The sequence below is a fragment of the Natator depressus genome, chromosome 1, assembly GCF_965152275.1.
Source record: "Natator depressus isolate rNatDep1 chromosome 1, rNatDep2.hap1, whole genome shotgun sequence".
NCBI classification, from domain to species: domain Eukaryota; kingdom Metazoa; phylum Chordata; order Testudines; family Cheloniidae; genus Natator; species Natator depressus.
The window spans coordinates 292707024-292732040 of record NC_134234.1 but is presented as its reverse complement, the minus strand read 5'-3'; the positions used below and the strand labels follow the sequence as shown (position 1 = coordinate 292732040).

General features: G+C 40.6%; 1 protein-coding gene across 3 annotated transcripts; it reads left to right on the top strand.

Annotated features, from left to right (window-relative positions):
• The first annotated feature begins 137 nt into the window (after positions 1–137).
• Positions 138–25017, top strand: IRAK4 (interleukin 1 receptor associated kinase 4). 3 transcript variants are annotated; one of them, XM_074942176.1, is made up of 12 exons: positions 138–243; positions 708–917; positions 3705–3850; positions 4198–4392; positions 5451–5611; positions 8896–8960; positions 10138–10252; positions 15995–16104; positions 19215–19398; positions 20341–20403; positions 23274–23432; positions 23525–25017. In XM_074942176.1, the coding sequence occupies exons 2-12, from the start codon at positions 757–759 to the stop codon at positions 23555–23557; spliced, it is 1392 nt and encodes a 463-aa protein (XP_074798277.1). In that variant the 5' UTR covers positions 138–243; positions 708–756; the 3' UTR covers positions 23558–25017. The 3 variants fall into 3 exon arrangements, with proteins under 3 accessions (XP_074798277.1, XP_074798278.1, XP_074798276.1); XM_074942177.1 differs by having other exon boundaries at positions 140–243; positions 753–917; XM_074942175.1 differs by lacking the exon at positions 138–243 and having other exon boundaries at positions 381–917.

The following is a 25017-nucleotide window of genomic DNA, read 5'->3' as shown; positions in this document are numbered from 1 at the left end:
TGCTCCGCCCGGAACACTGGGCCCGCGACGCTGCGGGGGCGGGGCCCGAGCGCCCTGGGCGGCGGCCGGACGCCGCTGGGCCCGATCCTGCACGGCCCCACTTTTGCGCCCCGGGCGGCGCTCGCCCCGCCCTAGTTGCGGCGCGGTACTAGGTACCCAGACCACGTGCTTCCTGCCCCCGCGAGTTCAGAGCCTGAGGCCCGATCCAGCAGGCCCGGGGATCCCGCCTTATCTGCCCTCGCTGTAAGTCCCGTGGCCGTCGGGCACCGCTCTCTACTCCGGGTCAGGGGGTGTGTGCGCGCGCGAGAGCCGGGTCCCAGGCAAGGCACTACGGCCCCGCAAACCTGACTGGGGGGGGGAATCAGTAAGGTCACATGGTGAAGTAGGTTGGGTATGTACAACTTGTAAAACCTGTTTTGGGGCAGAAGACATGATGTGGAGCTGAGATGAAGGGGAGCTACGGGGGAGGGACTTGGAGATGGACATAAATGGAGGACTCCCCCTGTTTATATAGCATCTAACACAATGGAGCTCTGGCCTAGTTGACTTCTAGTACCGCAATATCAATGTTAACGCGGGGGAAGTAGAAGAAAGAGCGGAAAGAGTAGTGGCAAGAATCAAGGGGATGAAAGCAGGCGATGGTGTGATTAAAAACCAGTGAATTAAAACGAGATAACTCTGAGTCTTATGCCTTATGTCAATTATAGTTTTAATTACAAACCTGGATTAAAAGGATGCAATGCATTTGTTAGGAAGATGAGCAAATCCATAACTCCTTCAACATACGTGCGCTGCATTGGCTATAAACTCATGATGCAGCTGGCTGATTTCATTGATCCACAAGAAGGATGGAAGAAGCTAGCAGTAGATATAAAAGACCCTTCTGGTGAAAACAGATACAACCAAGTGCATATAAGGTATTGTATAAAAGTCATGTGAAAATAGATTTGTTGTTTTTAATCAAATGCCGCTTCCTCATTCCTGTGACTTGTAACAATTTCCATGTGAGGAGAGGTTTAAAAGACTGGGACTGTTCAGCTTAGAAAAGAGATGACTAAGGGGGATATGACAGAGGACTATAAAACCATGAATGTGTGGTGAAAGTGAATAGGGAAATGTTATTTACCCCTTCTGTCATAAATATAAAGGGAAGGGTAACCACCTTTCTGTATACAGTGCTATAAAATCCCTCCTGGCCAGAGGCAACATCCTGTTACCTGTAAGGGGTTAAGAAACTCAGCTAACCTGGCCGGCACCTGACCCAAAGTCCCAATAAGGGAACAAGATACTTTCAAATATCTGGGGGGGGGGAGGCTTTTGTTTGTGCTCTTTGTTTATGTGTTAGTTCTCTCTTGGGACTGAGAGAGGCCAGACAGAAATCCATCTTCTCCAACCCATCCTAATCCAAGGCTCCAATATTGTAACCAGTATAGGTAAGCCAAGCAAGGCGATTAGTTTATTTTGTTTTATGTGAATTTTCCCTGTGTTAAGAGGGAGGTTTATTCCTGTTTTGTGTAACTTTAAGGTTTTGCCCAGAGGGGGATCCTCTGTGTTTTGAATCTGATTACCTTGTAAAGTATTTTCCATCCTGATTTTACAGAGGTGATTCTTTTACCTTTTCTTTAATTAAAATTCTTCTTTTAAGAACCTGACTGATTTTTCATTGTTCTTAAGATCCAAGGGTTTGAGTCTGTGCTCACCTGTACAAATTGGTGAGGATTATTATCAAGCCTTCCCCAGGAAAGTGGGTGTCGGACTTGGGGGGATATTTTGGGGAAAGACGTCTCCAAGTGGTCTCTTTCCCTGTTCTTTGTTTAAAATGCTTGGTGGTGGCAGCATACTGTTCAAGACCAAGGCAAAGTTTGTGCCTTGGGGAAGTTTTTAACCTAAACTGGTAAGAATATGCTTAGGGGGTCTTTCATGCGGGTCGCCACATCTGTACCCTAGAGTTCAGAGTGGGGAAGGAATCCTGACACCTTCACATAACACAAGAAAACTAGGGGTCAGCTGATGAAGTTAATAGGCAACAGATTTAAAACAAACCAAAGGACGTACTTCTTCACACAACACACATTTAGTCTGTGGAAATCATTGCCATGAGTTGTTGTGAAGGCCAAAAGTATAGCTGGGTTCAGTAAAGAAATAGATAAATTCATGGATAAGATTAAGTTTTTGTCATGGTTATTTTTAGTAAAAGTCACAGACATATCGCGGGCAATAAACAAAAATTCATGGAAACCTGTGACCTGTCTGTATCTTTTACTAAAATAAGGGGAGGGACTGACAGCTCCTGCCCCTGCTGTCTGTGGCAGCTGCTGACAGCTGCTGGGGCCCCACATCGGCTCAGAGCTACAGGGATGAAGCTGAAGCAAAAAATGTCACGGAGGTCTCTGAAAGTCATGGAATCCATGAGCTCCATGACAAAATCTTATCCTTATTCATGGAGGATAGGTCTATCAGTGGCTATTAGCCATTCTACTTTATTTTAAAAACTGATTGTTTAGTCTCTTACTTGAGTTATTCACATAAAGTCTCTTTCTTTAAGGACCCCAAAAGGAAGTGAGGGGTGGCATTGCCCATCCCCTCTTTATTTTGTCTACCAGCTGGTTCTAAAGTCCAACAACTTTGGTTCCTTAATTTCTGGTTCCATATCTTCTTCTTTTTACAAAGCATGATTTTAACATAGCCCTTGAACCATATCAGCAGGCCCTTTTATTTGGATTAATTTAGTTTTTTTGTCTCCTTTTCATACCTTTTCCCAACAACATTTATTATTATAGGTTATTGTATGATCTTATAAACTTTCACATAATTTTTTTTTACAGTTGAGCTCACAATTAGGATAAATTTTTAAGCCCAATTGTTACGTATTTTTAGTACCCTTTTAACACTAAAGCCTCAATAGCCTTTCTGTAATAATAATCAAGTGGTGAAGACATTTAGTTAGGTTCAAGTTTCATTCAGTTTCTGTCCCTTTCAAGTTAAATAATCCAAGCAAACTCAAAGTCAAAATGGAATAAAAATTATAAGAATTATTTTTATTTTGATAACACACCATGTAGTTGTTCACATATGCAGCAATATTGTGTGTATTTGGAAGAATGCTGCAAATGATCTGCACAGATGTATTTTAAAATTGGGTTTGTGATCTTTCTGATGAAAGAGATTTTTGTTTCTGTATGTGTGTTCTTTGTTGTTGTTTACATTAGGTCTTGTTACCTTGCATTTTCTGGAAGACTTTATGAATAACTGAAGAACCAGTTGTACAATATCATGAATACCAAGGAAGTGAAACCTACCTGAGGGATTTAGTCAAGCTGTCTAAAATTTCTTAACAGCTTCTTAACTGGAACACCTAACAAACAGGTGGAAGAAACATTCTTTTTGCTAAATATTCAACACCCAGGCCCCTTCATTTGAGGGCTGAGAAGGCACCCAGTCCACTTACCTGGGTCTTCCAGCAGGACCCTCTAGCAAAAACAGGAAAAATAGATTTATTTTTCTACCATTAAAATATTAGGAATAAACAGGAGAAAACTTTTTTTTTAAAACTTTTCAGGTCTCCTGCCTATGCCATGAGGAAACACAGAAAGAGTGCAAACCTATCACCCTCCTCCTCCCCCCCCCCCCCCCGCCCACCCTACCTGTCTTTGCAGGTCACTTCTTATTTAAAAAAGTAATTTGGTTTTAATTTGTCTTTTAAGGAGATTTGAAGGGCTAATAAAGATGGGAAAGAGCCCCACCTGCGAATTACTGTATGACTGGGGAACATCGAACTGTACGGTTGGTGATCTTGTGGAGCTATTGACCAGGAATCGCTTCCTAGCACCAGCCAGCCTTTTGCTTCCAGGTAGTTCTGTTCTCTACAATATCTATATATTGCATTCTCCATTTACACAGATTTTTTTGTAACTTCACAGTAGCTTTCTATTTAAAAGAAATGAAATGACTAGCTTGTTTAAATGATAACTGAAGGTAGTTACATCTCTCCTGACTTATTTTTTTTTAATAACAAAGATTAAGAGTAATTGTTTAGGACATTACAAGGGGCATACATTTTTAAATTTTAGACACATACAGAACATGTCACCTTTAGTGAAGCTTAGATCTGTCAGCCTTTACTAAATGCTGATGCTATGTAACCTATGATTTTCTGTTTCCCAGCACTCTTTGATAGATTTTTAATTTCATTTGCAGATGCTGTTAGGGGGACAGATGATGTTACGGTACCTCTTTCTTCACAAGAAACTATGCCTATACATGAAAAACAAGTGCCTGTACAGGAAAAACCAGTAATATCTGCAACACCTCTTTTAGCTCAGAGTGAGGGACAACCTTCAGCTCCTTCCTGCTTACCTCAAGAGAACAACAGTCTGCAACTTAGTGACACAGGTATGCACTTTGGTAGAATTAAATGCAGCTTCAGCTACTGCCTTCCATCATTACACACATTCTTGACCCAAGTTTTAGAAGTGAAAAGGACCTACAGTAGAACCTCAGAGTTAAGAACACTTCAGGAATGGAGATTGTTCGTAACTCTGAAATGTTTGTAACTCTTGAACAAAACATTATGGTTGTCCTTTCAAAAGTCTTACAACTGAACATTGACTTACTACAGCTTTGAAACTTAAACTTAACTATGCAGAAGAAAAATGCAGCTTTCCCTTTATTTTTTTGATAGTTTACGTTTAGAACAGTACTGTACTATATTTGCTTTTTTTGCCTCTGCTGCTGCCTGATTGCATACTTCTGATCCCAAATGAGGGGGGTAGTTGACTGGTCAGTTCGTAACTCTGGTGTTCGTAACTCTGAGGTTCTACTGTATAGCAACCAAGGGGCCAGATTTTGATATGCCTTTGCAAGTCCCTGTAAAAAGCCGCCTACCCCTTGTCCAGTTTTTGTGCTGCCTGCACAAAGGGATTTTGGCCTGTGGTCATCAAACTTCCAGTATGCATGCTCCATCTTGATATTAACAAGGCCACTGAGGTGGAGTGTTGGATATAGAAGCTTCTAATTCCAGTGTGCTCTACATCAATGTTAGTGATGAGGTTGGACTGTTGGGGTACTTGCTTCATGGGCTACGCTTTAGTCTCCTGAGTTCTAAAATTAAAGCTGAATTGACTGTATATCTGGTTTCTTCCACACAAGGAACTGGAAGATATTTGTACTCAAATTACCTGCAAGTAGTGAGCAAAGTTATCAAAGAATAGCTAACTCACTTGTAATTTGTTTGCTTTTCTTACTTTCTGGTGTCTGCTCAGAGAGAGCAATTCTGGCTTAAAACTCGCAATGAATCCAAAATTAAAGCTCCACAATGCCATTATTTGTACTCTGGTAAATCTGTTGTTTAAACAGAGCAAAAGCAGGGAGATAGCCTCTTCACACACAAGTAGCTTAGAGTGAAATTGACCTTTCAGTTCCACCCTAAATGTGAAATGTTTTTGTTTCAGGTTTCCACAGCTTTTGGTTCCATGAGTTGAAAAATGTTACAAACAACTTTGATGAACGACCTATATCAGCTGGAGGTAATAAACTGGGAGAAGGAGGCTTTGGAGTTGTGTACAAGGGCTACATCAATGGCAGAATTGTGGCAGTGAAAAAACTTGCTGCTGTAAGTTGTCATAACTATTTTGTATGGGCATTGTATGCTTTATGGTATTACTACTGTGTAATTTAAGTGGACATATTCAGTATTATTATAAGTGACCGGGATACTCCAGAATTTGACATCATTGAAAATTCATTTGGGTGAGAATCTTTCTCAGATTTTAACTTTTTTTTTTTAACGTATTATTCTTTCATCAAAATGTAAGTCACCTGTTGGGATTTTTAGTAACATAGGTTTTGCTATATAAGAGGTTAATGGTTCATCTACTGAGATGTTTGTCTCCAAAGGGGGCCAATACCAGATGTTTCAGAGGATGGTGTAATTTTCCTCACCTCCTGTGGTATACCAGATGATGCAGTAGTATGCAACTGACAGAGATGAATTGTAGAGGTTAATTTTTTCCTGGCCTGGTGATCAGTTTGTGCTCTGAAGTTTCAGAATGGATAGTCTCTGTAACTTTATTCTAGTTCAACTTAGGTGCTTCCAAGGTAAGATGTGGAAGCTCCATTTTAAAAAGAGTTTTCTAAAGGCCAAGAAACTATTTAAGGAATAATTCAGTACTGGTAAGGATTGGAGCAATGATTTTATAAGTCTTTCCCATTCTGATTTCTGTGATTCTGTGCTTCAGATGTGTCTGGTTTTTGGGGTTGGTTTTTTTTTTGTTTTTTTTTAAGCTCTATGCCTCATTACTGGGTGAATGACCCCACAAGTTAAATATACATTACATTAATATTTTGACTTTTATCTATTATACACTTGCTGGCTAAGTATAAATATTTACTTTTGTATTATTAAGCACAGTATTGCAATTAGAGGAAAAACAGGTGATCTAGCTTCTATGCTGACATCCTAGATCCAGTTATCTTCTAATCAAGGAAGTAAATAATAATGCTGTGATATCTCATTTTCAAGTTCCATTAAAAACCACACAGTAAAAAAATAACATTTTTTAAATGGGAAAGGATAGAATTGCTAAGGAAAGAATCTTTTCAATTCTTGAAAAATATTGGTTATTACATACTGTTCTCTGTTTTTAGCTTTTAAAGTAATTGACATTGTCATTCATGGGTATTCAGAGGGACAGTGTAACTAACATGTTTGTTTTTGGAGGAGAATGTAGCTTTCAAATTAGAAGTGAAAAAGATAAGCTTTTATCTGCATTATTGTGCTGCTATATCTTGAAACGCTGAGTAAAATACCTTAATCTAAGGTTCAGCTGCCGGAATTTTGTGTAGGAGCCCAAATTTCTCTTTCCAAGGGCGCAGTCTTGTAGCTCGTGGTAAACTGAACAATGGGAGCCTACTTCTGCAGCCCTCTCCCCCACCAGTGGTCCCAGTGAAATCAGTACAGTAAAACTGATCTGTCATACGAGGGGATAAACGTCTTTCTACAACCCTGTAAGAGTTCTGATATTACCCTAATATTTTACTGCTCCTTTTTATCCCAAGCCCTTGAGGCTCAGTGTCAAGACCACCACCTTGGCTGTAGAGGATTTGAAAATTTAATAGGGAGAGAAGTCTACATAGCTACTTTTTTTTTGTTACAAAGGGGAGTGTTGCAAGTTCGGTGTGGAAGACCCAAAAGAAATTCTGTCATTCTAATCGGCATTTCAAAGGACAAGAGAATACTGTGTAACAATGATAAAGAGTGACTGTATAGAGTCAATGATTCCATCACAAGTAGTGGCAAAATTTTACACACAAAATTTGGCACACTGTAAACATCCGCAAGGGGGAAATGGAGGGAACATCCTTCATTGACCCCCGGGGAAAGGTCCCTGTTGCACAGAAGCCAAGTTATTTAGTCAAGGGGGTAAAAACCAGGGAGGGAGAAGAACTATTTAACTTACAGGAAAAAGTTGTCAAAAAAACAATTGGTATAAACTGGCTATGAATACATTTAGGCTAGAAATTAGAAGGTTTTCTAATCGTCGGAGGAATAAGGTTCTAGAATAGCCTCCCAATATTACTAGTGGGGGCAAACAACGTAATTAGTTTTAAGATAGAGCTTGATACATTTAAGAGTGAGACGGTATGATGGGCTTACCTGCCGAGGCAAGGGGCTTAGTTCAGTGGAATATGGGGTTCCTTCCAGTCGTGTGTTTTATGTTCCCTAACTCTCATGCTTCAGGGTTTCAGCTGGTCACCTGCAGGAAGTCAGGAAGGGAACTTCTCTCCCCATTGTATTCTGCGTTTTCTTTTCTTCTTCCTCTGAAACAGAAACAGCCACAGCTGGATATGGGACATGGTATGCAATGGGCCAGTTCTCCAGGGCAGTACAGAGATTCTTTCTCAGATGCTTGGCTGGTGTGTCTTGCTCACATGCTCAGCATCAAACTGATAGCTATTTTTGGGATTAGGAAGTAAATTTCCACCAGGTCAGATTGGCAAGGGCCATGGGTTTTTTGCTGTGGCATAGGTAGGGATTGCTTGCTAGGATCATCCGGTTATATTTTACCAAATCAATTCCCTGCCATTGAACGGGCCTCTGGCATTAGTGCATTCATTCCCTCCTATTCTCTGCCTGTGGTACACAGTAGTTTAATTTCCTGAGGGCTGTAATGTTTTGATTAGGCTCAGTACAGGGATAACCGAATGGGGTTTAATGACCTGATGTGCTGGAGGTCATAGAATCATAGAATATCAGGGTTGGAAGGGACCTCAGGAGGTCATCTAGTCCAACCCCCTGCTCAAAGCAGGACCGATACCCAATTAATGGTCAGATTAGATGATCTGATGATTGCTTCTGGCCTTAAACTCTTATTCTGTAAGGTCACAAAGGAAATCTCTGCCAAGAATAGGATCCAGTTCCATGACTTTAAAGTGTGTGCCTAAATGTGGACTAAGGAAGTGGTTTGATCCCCCCTCGCCTCCAAGTGCTGAGCACCAACTAATTTCCATTGACTGCAACAGCTGTTATATAGGACTGGACAAATGCAATGAGCAGTGTAGGGGCAAATAGGAAATTCCCTTGCAAGCATGTGGACATGGGTGGGGCTGCCCATTAGTTTCTGCAGGAGGATGTTAGTTGGGGGAGATGGGGAGGGGAGGGGAAGAGGTGTTTGCATCTGTGAGAGTAGCCACCTGAATATGAATCAGTACTGTCTTTCTGGGTCAGCAAAGACTTGTGATAAGGATGTTACATAGTACGTATTGTACTGCCAGCTGTTTCAAACCAATTTTTTATGGTTTACAAAACGAGGTGTCCCCAAGTAAGATTTGCAATAAACTTGTTTTGTATGTAATATCACCTACAAAATTAATGGAGAACTAATATTTTCTTTGTAGATGGTTGATGTAAGCATTCAAGATCTGAAACAGCAGTTTGATCAAGAAATAAAAATAATGGCAAAGTAGGTACTAAGTCATGCAAATTTAGCATAACTGTAGGTATAGAGGACCTAAATTTGCAGAGTTCTCCTTGTTAGCATGCTGCCTTAGGGTTTCATTACTATAGTTTTGCATGGGATAGTTTGGAAACTGTTAAGTGAAAACATTGTAAAACTATTGTGGATCTTTTCTGCTCAAGATAAAGGTTTATGATTAACTCTGCACAGTTTAGTAGTGCCATTGAGTTTGCAGGTTTGCGGGCTGTTAGCCAGTGTCATGTATTTCCAAAATGCTTTGCATTTAGGCTAAGTTATAAAACTGTGAACTGAATTCCTAGAATGCTTTGTAATCATGCTAAGCTTTATTGTAGAAATTTACTAATAGCTAAACTGTTCCAATGTTTGTTCTCCGTATGTGTGGAGTCTGTCAGAAATAAGATGTATGTTCTGTTAAGGAATGTTGTATATAAATTGTATCGGGTACCATTAGCACAAAACAGTTCATGTCTCTATATGCAACTTACATTCTATAGTCTACTACAAACTTTTTGGCCAAAGGGCCACATTGGGCTTCCAAAATTGTATGGAGGGCTGGTTAGGGGAGGCTGTGTCTCCCCAAACAGCCAGGCGTGGCCCGGCCCCTGCCTCCTATCCGACCCCCCCCCCGCTTCTCGCTCCCTGTCGGCCCCCCTGGGACTCCTACCCCATCCACCACCCCCTGTCCCCTGACCACCACCTCCAGACCCCCCCATCCCGGACTGTCCCCTGCTGCCCCATCCAACCCCCCCTCTCATTCCTGACTACCCCCCTGGGACCCCTGCCCCATTCAACCCCCCCTCTCATTCCTGACTACCCCCCAGGACCCTGAAATATAGTTATGAAGCTAGATTAAAGAAAGGGGAGTAAAGTATATTAATCTTCTACTTGTCATAAACAAGTGGACTATAACTATAGGTCAAATTAAGTTCTCACTTTGAGACAGACTGAACTGCTACAACTCTGTTTCCCAGAGATTGATAATGTATGAACCTCTCTGGTTATGCTGATCTACCTTTGATTAATAAACTAATTGAGCTGAGTTATCTGATGTCTTGCTAATCAATAATCCACACCAAACCACTAACAGGACTCAACTTTTTTTTTCTAAATGTTAGAAGCATCATGCAGCAGAACTAATTATTAAGGTTTCTCTTTGCCACAGGTGTCAACATGAGAACCTAGTAGAACTGCTTGGTTTCTCAGGTGATGGTGATCAGCCCTGTCTGGTTTACGAATACATGCCCAATGGTTCATTGCTTGACAGACTGGCTTGTCTGGTAAGTGAGATTTATTATTACTTTTCTAACTTTTTCTTCTACTTCTGTCAATGACTAGACGTTTATTCTAATGTCCTTGAGACACTGATGGATTTGAAGTGGTCAAGTTATGATATTCTACTTCCAGCTGGAAGGCAAATACAGTTAACATTTTATACAAACATATTAACTTATTAGGAGATCAGATATAATATTAATTAATTAGAACAAGCTAGACCATTGTCCTTAACAACCTGTCTGAAAAATGGCAGCTCCCCGAGAGACTGAAAAAAGTCTGAAAGTTTTGTGAAATGTTTAAAAACCTGTAAGTTTATCAGTGAGTGCCAGAGTTCTTTGTTTGGTTTTTAAATGGCATCGTTCATAGAGCAATCTATTATCTTTTGTGATAAGTTGTGGTCTTCCCACCCTGTCCATTGTAACCATTTTTGTCAGGCATAAGTGTTTGTTTCTTGCTCTAGTCTCTGTCCTTATAACATCAGTGGAAACTTCCAGAGCATGGGAGTCAGTGTCAAAAACCGTAAACCAGGCTTAGCAAGCCGAAGAGCAGTATTTAAGCAATAAATATTGTCTGTATTTAAGAAATAAATATTTTCTGTAAGTAAAATTCTTCCTTTTGATGTAGGGAAATGACTTATCGTGGAGGCTTGAGCCTCTTAGTAACTGTAATAAATGCCATCCGTGTTTGGCAGGTGTGCAGCTACCTACACGAGGGAGAAAATGTTCCCTGGCACAGAAATGTCAGTTTGATTTACAGATGTAACTTACAGTATGAACATGAGAAGAAACGCTTCTTACTTCATGTGGTTTCCTAGTACAGTGCTGAGCCAAATGAGCATAGCTTCCTTCTAACTATAATCTAGTATTGCCCCTTTAGAAGACTTCAACAACAGAAAATAGTGGGTTAGTAATAAAACTAGTTGTTCAAAGATTATAAAGTGACAGTATACACATTCATCTCAAGAACTTCCTGTTCAGGAAAAGAGACCTGAAAGATCACATCTTTCTGATAAAAAGAAAAAAGAAAAGGAGTACTTGTGGCACCTTAGAGACTAACCAGTTTATTTGAGCATGAGCTTTCGTGAGCTACAGCTCACTTCATCGGATGCATAGCATATTGTGGAAACTGCAGAAGACATTATATACACACAGAGACCATGAAACAAAACTTCCTCCCACCCCACTGTCCTGCTCGTAACAGCTTATCTAAAGTGATCATCAAGGAGGGCCATTTCCAGCACAAATCCAGGTTTTCTCACCACCACCACCCCCCCACACACACACACACACCCCTCCAAAAACCCCACACACAAACTCACTCTCCTGCTGGCAATAGCTCATCTTACAATGTGCACAGCAATAATCCAAGTTTAACCAGAACGTCTTGGGGGGGGGGGGGGGTTTGTAGGAAAAAAACAAGGGGAGATAGGCTACCTTGCATAATGACTTAGCCACTCCCAGTCTCTATTCAAGCCCAAATTAATAGTATCCAATATGCAAATGAATTCCAATTCAGCAGTTTCTCGCTGGAGTCTGGATTTGAAGTTTTTTTGCTTTAAGATAGCGACCCTCATGTCTGTGATTGCGTGACCAGAGAGATTGAAGTGTTCTCCGACTGGTTTATGAATGTTATAATTCTTAACATCTGATTTGTGTCCATTTATTCTTTTACGTAGAGACTGTCCAGTTTGACCAACGTACATGGCAGAGGGGCATTGCTGGCACATGATGGCATATATCACATTGGTGGATGTGCAGGTGAACGAGCCTCTGATAGTGTGGCTGATGTTGTTAGGCCCTGTGATGGTGTTCCCTGAATAGATATGTGGGCACAGTTGGCAACGGGCTTTGTTGCAAGGATAGGTTCCTGGGTTAGTGGTTCTGTTGTGTGGTATGTGGTTGTTGGTGAATATTCGCTTCAGGTTGGGGGGCTGTCTGTAGGCAAGGACTGGCCTTTCTCCCAAGATTTGTGAGAGTGTTGGGTCATCCTTCAGGATAGGTTGTAGATCCTTAATAATGCGTTGGAGGGGTTTTAGTTGGGGGCTGAAGGTGACGGCTAGTGGCGTTCTGTTATTTTCTTTGTTAGGCCTGTCCTGTAGTAGGTGACTTCTGGGAACTCTTCTGGCTCTATCAATCTGTTTCTTCACTTCCGCAGGTGGGTATTGTAGTTGTAAGAATGCTTGATAGAGATCTTGTAGGTGTTTGTCTCATGACCCAACATCCACCAATGTGATATATGCCATCATGTGCCAGCAATGCCCCTCTGCCATGTACATTGGTCAAACTGGACCCCCCCCCCCAAGACGTTCTGGTTAAACTTGAATTATTGCTGTGCACATTGTAAGATGAGCTATTGCCAGCAGGAGAGTGAGTTTGTGTGTGGGGTTTTTGGAGGGGGGTGTGTGTGGGGGGGCGGGGGGGTGGTGGTGGTGAGAAAACCTGGATTAGTGCTGGAAATGACCCACCTTGATTATCATGCGCATTATAAAGAGAGGTTTCAAAGAGGGATGGGCTATTACCAGCAGGAGAGTGAGTTTGTATGTGTGTCTGTGGGGGGGGGGGGGGGGAGGGTGAGAAAACCTGGATTTGTGCTGGAAATGGCCCTCCTTGATGATCACTTTAGATAAGCTGTTACGAGCAGGACAGTGGGGTGGGAGGAAGTTTTGTTTCATGGTCTCTGTGTGTATATAATGTCTTCTGCAGTTTCCACAATATGCTATGCATCCGATGAAGTGAGCTGTAGCTCACGAAAGCTCATGCTCAAATAAACTGGTTAGTCTCTAAGGTGCCACAAGTACTCCTTTTCTTTTTTCTTTTTACGAATACAGACTAACACGGCTGTTACTCTGAAACCTGTCATCTTTCTGATGTTGGTGACTGGTTTCTTTTGCATTAGTCTCAAGAGGGAAACAACTGTCTAAGAAAATACAATCATTTAAGAAAAACTATAATGTAACTTTTAAATGGACCTTACATGTACACATGAAATAAGCAAGCTAACCACTATGTCCGTGTTAAGATTCTAAATGCCAGTCAAGTCTACACACAGACTTGCACCAGTTTCAGAAAAGGTGTGTGTTGGGGTTTTTAAAAAAACGGATTTAGTTAAACCAGTGCAAGTCTGCTTACAGATATTCTTTATTTTGGTTTAAGAGTAGCTTATTTCAGTTTAGCTTAATCCTGTAGAAAACTGATCAAGCTAAACTGAAATAAGGCCTAGTGTAAAACACAATCTCACTGTTTTTACTAAAGGTGTAACTTTAAACAAATTTAGTTAAACTGGTGCAAGCCCCAAACTAAGCCATTTATAAACCAGGGTTAACCCACTATAAGAGTGTCCACTTACATTTGTATCAGCTTAGTAAAATCATATTAAAAACTGACTTAAAATGAATGCAACATCTGAGTGTAGACAAGTCTTAAGTGTCTTGGTGTACAAACTTGTGCCGGTGTAAATAAATCTGTTTAAAAACAACTAAAAAAACACTTTAAACTGATGCAAGTTGGCTTGTAGACAAGCCTCTTTCTGTGGAAGAGGTGTATGTGAAAATCTTTTGCTATTTGTCTCTGTAACCTCAGGAATCAGCACTAGGGAAAGAGGAAGCTGGGCAGAGCACTCCTAGTCTGAAGGGGAGGCAGAAATAGGCCAGGCCCTTGCATGTAAGGGAGAGAGAGCAAGCTTATTCCCTATTATGTCCCCAAGGCTTCTCCGTCCAATGACTAGAGGGGGAAATGGGTGGTTGTCAGAATGTTTATTATGCTTGCTGACTTTCAAGAATTCCCATGGGTACTTGGCACTGCTTTCTTGGCTCATCCCCTTCACTACACAGAGCCTAGGCTGAGCTGAGCTGGAGAAAGGGGATTCATGCCAATCCTCTTCCCTAGGTGGCTGGCTGGGTACGGATGAGGGGGGGGAAGTTAAATGTCCCCATTCTCCCAGCCTAATTAGTGCCATGAACTAAAGTGAAAATCTTGTGCTGGTAAATTGTATGTTTGCAATCATTTACTGAAGGAACATTAGCTTTTCACTTTGTCATTCACGTTCATAAAGATGTTTATTGACTGGAACAATTTGCTTTGGTTGTGTAGATGTGATGTTGCGACTGCTGTGGCTGAAATAAAATATAGGATGTAATTGTTGCCGATGTAGTTAGCTCTTTGTTTTGCAATTTGGTGATTGCCGGTATGTAGGTAAAATCAAAGCAATAAAGAGCAAGTTTTGAAACAACCTAATGCAGTTCTTAAAATAAAAAGGGGTGGGAAGAGGAAATGTAACCTGACAAATCTATATATTGCTACACAAGTGAAGAAAGAGAGAAACATTTATTAGTCTTTAAAATGACCTACTGAAAGCAGCTAAAACTGTCAGACCAATGTTGAAAGCAATGCAAGAGAAATGAAACATATCAGATTATTATCACTTCAGATTTTAATACATCCAAATGAGTTTGCCCTAATTACAAAGTCAGGTCTTTCATTATCCTAAAATGTTTCCTCTTCCCTAGGTCACTTGAGAGATCAGGAAAAAGTGTTAATGACCTAATGATAAACAGTGTCTCCTCAAGTTTATTTGGCATCCAAAACCTACTCTCTGGAGTTTGGATCTTGATCTGTCATATAGAATTGTTTGTTGGGGCTTGCTGTGTTCTATCGGTACTGAGGGATTCACAAGGGATGGTTAAAATCTAAAGTGTCTGCTATCCGTTTAGCACAGAAATTAATTGGCCTCAAGTGGAGTGGTGATAGATGTACCAGTGATATAAATAATATTTCTATGTCTTCTGTTTTAAAGATCATCAGTCTTTTGAGATTGCAGAGGCAAGCTTTTTAAATTTTTATTCCTGAGTTGCTGAAACCAACTTTTTATAGACTATAGTCTCTTTACTAAACTCCATGTAATCTTCCTGTTTTAGACCCAAAAGGAGAGAGAAGCAAAATGAACACCTAATCTCTTACTTTTTTCATGCTTCCTCCCCACCCCCATTTTAATGATACACAAGTGTCTTAGTCACTAGGGGCCACATTTTAAAATGTATTTAGGTCCCTTAAGATGCAGATGGGCACCGAGGCATTTTTGAAAATCCCACTAAATGCCTAACTCCCATTGATTTCAAGTCTTTCCATTGACTTGGGATCAGGCCTCTGTACTTCTATTCAAGAGTTTAATGCAGCACTAGGAGGCCTTCATCTGTCTTCTAATATGTTGCAGCCACTTTTGATTGTATCTGATCGCTGTGTTCCCCTTTCAGGAATAGAAATGTTCCTGGGTCAGAAATCAGACCATGTCTGCACTACAGGGACTAGAGCAGCACAGCTGCCACACCATAGTGTAGATGCAGCCTACAGTGACGGAAGGGATTTTTCTGTCACCGGAGGAACACCACCTCCCCGAGTAGTTAAGTTGACACAAGCGTTCTTTCATTGAGCTAGCTATGTCTATACAGGGGTGAGGTAGGCATAGCTGTGGGACTCAATGGGTTTTTTTCACACCCCTGAGCGCTGTAGACATGTCGACCTAAATGGTAAACATAGACCAGACCTCAGACTTACCAGTTACCATTACAAGCACATTTTTTTTGGGTGGAGAGCGGAAACTGATGTGGTGAATGAAGAATAAAGGAACATGTACTAACTAGTCCTACATAGATCTACCTCCCCTTTTGGGATACATATTTGTAAATCAAATACATATATTGATGTCTTTTCACTCTTTCCCTCCCCCTCCCCCCACTTTTCTCTTTTAAGGATGACACTGCACCAATTCCTTGGAGTACAAGGTGTAACATTGCTCAAGGTACAGCAAATGGCATCAGCTTTTTACATGAAAACAATCATATTCACAGAGATGTTAAAAGGTAAAAGCTGCTAACGCTCAATAATGCCCACAGATTTTTCACGGAGTGTATTTTAGAGAGAGTAGAGAAGAGAATGGACTAGGAGATGAGTGATGTATGTCCTCTTTGCCAAGGTAGCCTAGTTCTTACAAACACCACTTTGATAGAATTCTTATCACAATGTTTTCTGTTTTTCTGTATCAGGACTGTTTACCTACGATTTTAAGGCCTGTTTGTCAGTCATTTTAAAGACAACTTTATTTATGTAGTGATTTACCTATGAGAATATCAGAACATCTCTGTGGATACAGAACAGTTTTATGCAAAGTAATTGACCCCCAGATCTTTTCACATTTTCCAAAGTATCGTAGTGGCTTTGCAACTTACTCTTCGTTATGCAGTCTTTCTGGATTTTGTTTTATGCCTAACGCTTGCACTGTGTGAGCATACTTTCTCCCTTTTGAGTATGGTGTCTCTTTCCAAAGTCTGTTTCATCTTTCCTCCACAAATGAAATCTTAGTGAGACTGAACAGACCTGCAAAACGTCACTTCAAAAATTACTCAAGGACATGAACTTTTCCTGCGAAAGAGTCCTGTCATACTATTTTTGGGTCTGTGCTGCAAAGACGTGACCAGATGAGAATTTCCATAGCTAGAGTTCTAAAACGTTGCTCCTGTCAAGGTGGCGTGAGCTGCCACCGTAGAACAGACGATGTGTGATCCCTGAGTGTATCCAAAAGTCAGTTCTTGTCTAACTGCAACTAATCTAACTGCAACCAGTGTAAGAGCATTTGCTGGTCATTACACATGCCACTTTAGTAGTGCTGCACCATGACAGCTTCGATGGGGGATTTTTCAGCTGAAAAACCTCTTTTCTGGAGCATTTCCTCTGAGTACCTTCTTTGAGTTATTGCTATGTTTAATTAAAAAACCTCTGTAATGGAGACTGGCTTTAATCAAGTTTGCATGCCAATGGTGTACAAAGGAAGTGGACTCTTCCACTTACTTGTTATCCCCAAAGTAATTTCTGCTATATCCAGCTCTTAGAGCTAAATTTTTGTGTAGCGTTTTTCAGAGTAGCAACGCAGTTCAACTATTTCAAGAAATGCCTGGGAAGGAATCAAGCCATATCCCTGAGGGACAAGCATCTTAGACATTGAGAAGGATCGTGACTGGCTGAACTGTAGGATAGTGTCCTGAAGAAGTCCTGTCTCCCGCAACACTCCTGCTGAGTCCAGTTCACCTCAACCCTGCAGTCCTCTCTGGGTGCTGGAAAAAGGGAGTATTCTTACTCCAGCTCCCACCCCAAAAGCTCCTTGCTGCTTTGACTCTGTGTGTCAGAACCGCCCCTCTGCTCAAGCTTCCCAGCAGCTGGAATTTCTGGGGAACAGAGTGTCTTCTACTTTACCCCTCCTCTGGTCTCCTGACCTCTGTGAGAGGGAGTTGTTCTCCCTTTGTACCACTTTGTCCTCCTTTCCTCCCCGGCTTGGACTCTGTTTTTTGTCTTTTTCCACAGTGAATAGCTCAATGAGAGAGTGTGACTGCTACCACTGATAGTTTTTCCAAGCAGAAAGAGCACTGTAAACAAGGCAATTCTTGTTATAATTTCTATGTTCATGGGTGTAATGAATAGCTGTGGAGAAATCAAACAAGGTTCTGGTCAGTCTTCACATTGCTGCAGTTTGGGGAAACTGAATGTTAACAGAGGCATGAGGATGGGGTCTCTGCAGATTTGGGAAGCCATCACTGAATTGGTGTTTTCATTGTTGCTCTTAACTCTTGATTGTGTTGTATGCAGGAAAAAAGTGGGTTGGTCTTTTGTAGTTGGACACAATCACAATAGAACTGCTTCCATTCTGCTCTGTGAAGCATATCAAATTATGGTCTCTCTTATAAGCTGCTTGCCTTCTCAAGCTGAGAAGAAACTATGACTTACTTAAAAAGTTGTGTTTTTTTTTTTCACATATGGTGTTCCCACTGGCCTATTTGGGAGTTATGTGCATCACGCATTGGTGGATGGACCCTTGGTTAGTGTTTGGCCTGTTGCTGTGATCATGTATTAGGGATCCTTTTATAGCCGGTCTATTTTTTAAGATTAAGGCAGCTAGTAATCTTTCATAAGTGATGGTTGTGCTTAAACATTTTGCTTAGAAGGCTCTAAGAGTAAAACTGAGAGGGTGGAGATAATAACGTTTCTAATAGGCTTTGTTTATTTGAGATGTCTCCTATGGATCTCTTACGGTTCCAGTATTATGTTCATAAAATGGAGAGATACTGCCTAGGTTTTGAGGTTCTTTAATCCTGTCTCAGGTTCAAGAAGCCAAAAATATTTAAATTTAAAAACAGTAAAATATATATCTACATTCAGTAAAAAGTATGAGTATTTTTCCTTTCATTTAGCTTAGCCTAGTTCAGTGCAGTTTTTCTTTGAGGCCACTAATGACTTATATGCATGGAGTGGTGTTGTAACTGTGTTGGTCCCAGGATGTTAGAGAGATCAAGTGGGGTGAGGTAATATGTGGACATGCCTAGGTGACTTCCCTTAACTTGGTATGTTCATGCCTCAAGGGGAAAATAAACATCGTTGTATTCCTTCTGCCTCCTTAGTAATTTTTGTTGGCTCATGGATATGCACCAAAAGCAGTTCTTTGGTGTTTTGTGTAGGATAGGCTAGAGAATCAAGAAGGTTTTGTGGAGGATTCTACATCAGGAACTTTACTAAAATTAACAAGGCTGTACAGTGTCGCTTAAAGGAGGAGTATTCAAACTGTGCCTAGAATTTTGGGATGTGAATGTAACGGGATTAGTAGCCTTTAAATAGTTTCTGTACTTTAGTTTTGCTCCCTCTTAGTCTCCAGGAGAGTTTGTGCGTGGATTAGTCTGCTGGCCAGCCAGTTACTGATATTTAGTGAGCAGTTTGTTTTGATAGTTATGGTAGATTCCCATCAAAGATCACTTGCCTATATTTTGCTACTAAAGTAAATCATCAACTTCAGTGAGTTCTCCAGATTCCAAATATCAGTTAAAATAGTGATTACAGTTCAGGTACAGATGTTTAAATGCTTTTTAAAGTGAGATAGAAAACACAGAGTTACTCCACTACTGCAGAGAACATTATTTTTGTTTTTCAGTGCAAATATCTTACTAAATGAATCATTTGTGCCAAAAATTTCTGACTTTGGACTTGCAAGGGCATCCGTGAAATTCACACAAACCATCATGACTGATAGAATTGTGGGGACAGCAGCCTATATGGCACCCGAAGCCCTGCGTGGAGAGATAACACCCAAATCTGACATTTTCAGCTTTGGTGTGGTGAGTAGCAAATAGAAAACTGTTGTACTTTCTAATTAATGAGAACTGGCGTTTGAGTCTATTACTGGTGGCTGCTGTTTTCCTGAAAAGTGAGTTTAATGGTGTGGAACATCAATGTAAGATCACAAACTTAAGTTCCAATTATCTTAAATACCAGCTTTACAATCCTTAAGATTACATTTATATGTTAAATATGGTTTCCACTAGCACAGTTTATAACAGGGAACTGGTTCTCTTACTTTTCTGCTTTTGAAACAAACAATCCCAAACCTGAACGCTGTGTGCTGCTGAAGGATAGTAATTGATGCCCGTCATGCCTAGCTTGCTCGTAAGTCAGTATGAGTGGAGGGTTAGTGCTTCTTGCTCTACCTGAGGGGTACTCAGGAAAGTGGTGAACCCAAATCTGAACAGATTATCCAGCATCACAAGAGCTGCCAACGCCTGCTTTCCAGCTATCAGCTTGGGGGACAAAAAGACAAGGAAAATGTTTAAGTACCTGAAAAATACCTATCATCTGCTGGGGAGGGAAGGGGGCGTGAATAGGAAAAATGAACACCACCATATGGGGTCGGGAAGAACTCCAGGGAATGCCCATACTGCACACGAGGTGAAAATGGAAGGGAAATAGAAATGGGGTGACAAACCAATTTCGCCCATCAGCTAGGCAGGAGAGGGAGAAAATGGAGACCCTCATTAGGTGGGATGGGGTGAGAGAAGATAAGGAGTTCACCTGGTCTTCCAAAAATGGGGAAATGAGAGAGGCAGGAGTCAGCCAGTTATGTCCACAAATGTGCTCTTCTTTGCCAGCTGTGATCCTAGGGACTTGTACTTGAAACTGTTATTAATATAAACTGAAGATCTTGTTCCTTTGTTTCAAATTATTTGTGTGTTAACTGTTTCTGGATGCTTTCCTAGCTGTTACCTCTTTTGGGTTTCTTGTAGGTTTTACTGGAAATAATAACGGGGCTTTCGCCAATAGATGAAAACCGGGAGCCACAGTTACTGGTACTGACTTTTTTTTCTCCTCATCCCAGAATTGTTTTATAATAAAACCATAGTTTCCAGATTGAAGAAGTCCCAGCTTTGTCACCCAGGAGGTACTGACGGTGCATCCAGTTGCTATGCCAAAGTCTGTTTCAGGAGTACTGCAGGAACCCTTGTTTCTTGAGCTAGTGGGAGAGAGTCTAATAAGGAATAGGAAAAACACAAGGCCAGTTTTGAGGAAGCTGCCCTATCCTACCCCCCTGGGCCATAGGTGACACATTGCATCAACATCGGGGAAAAAGGCCTCAACAAGTCCATAGAAATAAATCCTTTCCTAACAAAAGAAAGGAACCAGTCACACTCCATCATGCATCCTTCATCATTTCCTGAGGTAAATTTAGTTATCTCATGGCAGCTGTCACATCTTTGTTTTGCAAACAGGAGAACTGGGGAGCTCAGTAAGGGACTGTTGAGCCTTAACTGGGTTAAAAGTTCACAGCTTGTGTTACGTCTAAAAGCAGAAAATTGCTTTACAACTTCTATTTAAAATGGAATTTATAGTGAACTAATTAACTTATACTAAGTTTGTATTAAAAGAACATAGGGATGCAACCCCATATTCCTGGTGTCTCTACATCCCCCACTGCCAGATGCTTCAGAGGGAGTGAACAGAAAAGGGCAATTATTGAATGATACATCCCCTGTTGTCCAGTCTCAGTTTCTGGCAGGGGGAGATGCAGTACGGGATTGTATCCCTGATGATCTTGGCGAATAGGTCCATCAATGGCTATACCCAACAAACTTATATAATCCTTTTCTGTACCCAGTTATTCTTTTGGCCATCACAACATCCCCTGGCAATGAATTCCACAGGTTGACTGTGTATTGTGTGAAGAAGTACTTCCTTATGTTTGTTTTAAACCTGCTGCCTATTAATTTTATTGAGTGACTCCTGGTTCGTGTGTTATTTACCCCTTCTCATAATACTTCCCTGTTCACTTTCTCCACATCTTTCATGATTGTATAGACCATCATATCCCCCCTTAGTCGTCTCTTTTCCAAACTGAACATTCTCAGTCTTTTTAATCTCTCCTCAGATGGAAGCTGTTCCATACTCCTAATCATTTTTGTTGCCCAATTCAAATGTATCTTTTTTTGAAATGGAGCGACTAGAACAGTATGCACTATTCAAGGTGTGGGCATACCATGGTTTTATATAGTGGCATTATGATATTTTCTGTCTTATTATCTATCTCTTTCTGAATGGTTATTAATGTTCTGTTAGCTTTTTTTGACTGCTGCTGCACATTGAGCAGATGTTTTCAGAAAAATAACCACGATGACTCCAAGACTTCTTTCTTGAGTGGTATCAACTAATTTAGACCCCATCATTTTGTATGTATAGTCGGGATTATGCTTTCCAATGTGCATTACTTTGCACTTATCAGCTTTGAATTTCATCTGCCATTTAGTTGCCCAGTCACCCAGTTTTGTGAGATTCCTTTGTAATTCTTTGTAATTTGTAGTCAGCTTTGGGCATTACCATTTTGAGTAATTTTGTATTGTCTGCAAACTTTGCCACCTCACTGTTTACCCCTTTTTCCAGATCATTTATGAATATGTTGAACAGCACTGGTGCCAGTACAGATCCTTGGGGGACCCCACTATTTACCTCTTTTTCCATTGTGATACTATCCATTTATTCCTGTCCTTTGTTTCCTTTCTTTTAACCAGTTACTGATCCATGAGAGGACCGTCCCTATTATCCCATGACTGCTTACTTTGCTTAAGAGCAGTTGGTGTGGGACCTTGTCAAAGGCTTTGTGAAAGTCCAAGTACAGTGTATCAACTGTATCACCTTTGTCCACATGCTTGTTGACCCCTCAAATAATTGTAATAAATTGGTGAGGAATGAATTCCTTTTACAAAAGCAGTGTTGTCTTTTCCCCAACATATTGTGGTCATCTATGTGTCTGAAAATTTTGTTCTTTACTATAGTTTCAACCAATTTGCCTGATACTGAAGTTAGGCTTACCAGCCTGTAATTGCCAGGATCGCCTCTGTAGCCCTTTATAAAAATTGACATTACATTAGCTACCCTCTAGTCATCTGGTATGGAGGCTGATTTAAGCAATAGGTTACATATCACAGTTAATAGTAGTACAATTTAATATTTGATTTCCTTTGGAACTCTTGGGTGAAGAGGCCTGGTGACTTATTACTGTTTAGTTTATCAATTTGTTCCAAAACCTCTTTTATTGACCCCTCAATCTGGGACAGTTTCTCAGATTTGTCACCTAAAAAGAATGGCTCGGGCATGAGCATCTCCCTCACATCTTCTGCAGTGAAGACCAATGCAAAGAATTCATTTAGCTTCTCTACAATGGTCTTGTCTTCCTTGAGTGCTCCTTTCGCACCTTGATTGTCCAATGGCCCCACTGATCATTCGGCAGGCTTCCTGCTTCTGCCGTACTTAAAAAAATTGTTGTTAGTTTTTGTGTCTTTTTGCTAGTTGCTCTTCAGATTCTTTTTTGGCTGCCTAGTTATATTTTTACACTTGCCAGAGATTATGCTCCTTTCTATTGTCCTCATTAGGAGTTGATTTCCAATTTTTAATGGATGTCTTTTTGCCTCTAACCGCCTTTCCTAGTCTGCTGTTTAGCCATGGTGGCATTTATTTATTTATTTTTGGTCCTCTACATGTGTGCACACACATGCACGTATTTAAAGCTTGTGTCTTTTACCAGCCGAGGTTGATCCAATAAAAGATATTACCTCACCCACCCTATCTCTCAGTAAAATGTAAAGTACTCACAAGTTTAAACCTCACTGCTCCTTTCAAAAAGTTGTTCTACTCAAAACAGTTTTAACACTACCAAATTCTCTTACAGTTAAGTATCAAAGAAGAAATTGAAGATGAGGAAAAGACCATTGAAGATTATGTCGATGAAAAAATGAGTGATTGGGACGCCATTTCCATTGACAAAATGTATTCAGTTGCTAGTCAGTGTCTGAATGAAAAAAAGAACAGGAGGCCAGACATTAAGATGGTACATGGATTTTCATTTTAAGGTTTGTTTGGCCAATATATTTTGTGTGCTGGTGGTAATATAACTAATTCACATCTGTTCTACTTTTGCAGGTCCAGCAGCATCTACAAGAGATAATAGCCTGATATCTGTTTCTTACCAGTTTGGTGCTATTCCTGCATTCCAGGCTTTTGTGGCCTCTCTGTGCAATCTGTTGTTGGCTTTTCACCACTGTGCCTTCTTTCCTTGAAAGACCAGGCAAGGAACTTTCTCAAAGACTTTATGCCCTAGTCATTTAAGGGAGTTGATGTCCCATTAAAACAACGGATATCTTAAATCACTTCTGTAAGACTTTCTTCAGTAGCCGGAGAGAGCAAGAACGCGGAGGTTCTTTTTATGGCAACACATTGTGCTTCTGCCATACCATCTCCACTTCGTTTTCTAACTATATTTCCTGACTAGAATCCAGGCTTCTGCAGCTCCCTGGGTAACACGTACCTGTTAGAGACTATGATAAACAAATGGATGACTGGTAAATTGCTTCTAAGCAGAAAGACTAGCCCTTTTCAGTTTCTACTCTAAGCAAAAACATTTTCAAACTGAAGAGGTCAGTCTGTATTGCTCTCGGACAGAGTTCAGGTAACCTGCATTAATCTGTTGTTCCATGTGGTCATAGAGTCAGAGTTCAAGGCCAGAAGGGACCAGCAGATCATCTAATCTGACCGGCTCTATATCACAGGCCAGCACCCGCACACATCATTAAAAAAACATCCCTTCCTGACCCCTGCAGATGGCCAGCTGAAACCCTGAAGCATAAGCTTTGAAGAATGTATGATATAAACTGGAAGTGAGCCCCAAGGCTGCTGAGCTCAGCCCCCCACCACCATAAGCAACCTTGTCATACAGTCACACTTGTTAATTTGTCCAGCTCTTTCTTAAAACTACATGATCTTGGTAATACCCATTTAAAACAAACTGAGCTACTTTGCTCAATGTTTTAACTTATGTTGGGAATTGAAATTAATGTGAAGTCCCTTTGGCAATAGCGATAAATATAAGCTGCCATCTGTGAGTTTGCAGATTTGTTTTTTTAAAAAGCCTACACGGGTGCAGTGGTATTTACATGAAAGCATATTTTGCAGTCTTTTTTTTTTTTAACAAGTAAAAGGAAAAGCTGCAGAGCAGTGCAAATTGAGAGTAGAGAACTGAGAATTGGTAGGTGTGGGTTTACTTTTACTGACTCATATGACCTAATGACAAGCCATTTCATCTCTATTCCTCAATTTCCCCATTTAGGAAAAAGCTGTTTGACCTGTTTTTGTAGTACTCTGAGATCCTTGGAGAAAATGCTGTATAAATGTAAAGTATCATTAATACTCATTTTGTAAGTGATCAGTATAGTGCCACTTTACAACCAGCTGGCATCGTCTTCACATCCAATAGCTGAGTTTAATTTAAGAGCTTATATAGACTAAAATGACTTGTGTACTTGAAAGGTTTTATAATAAAAGAATATATGATGGACCAAACCACAGGCTAAAAATTGATCACTCCACAGTGAAAGAATAACCTACATTGATCTTGTGTAAAAACGCTACTGTTTGTA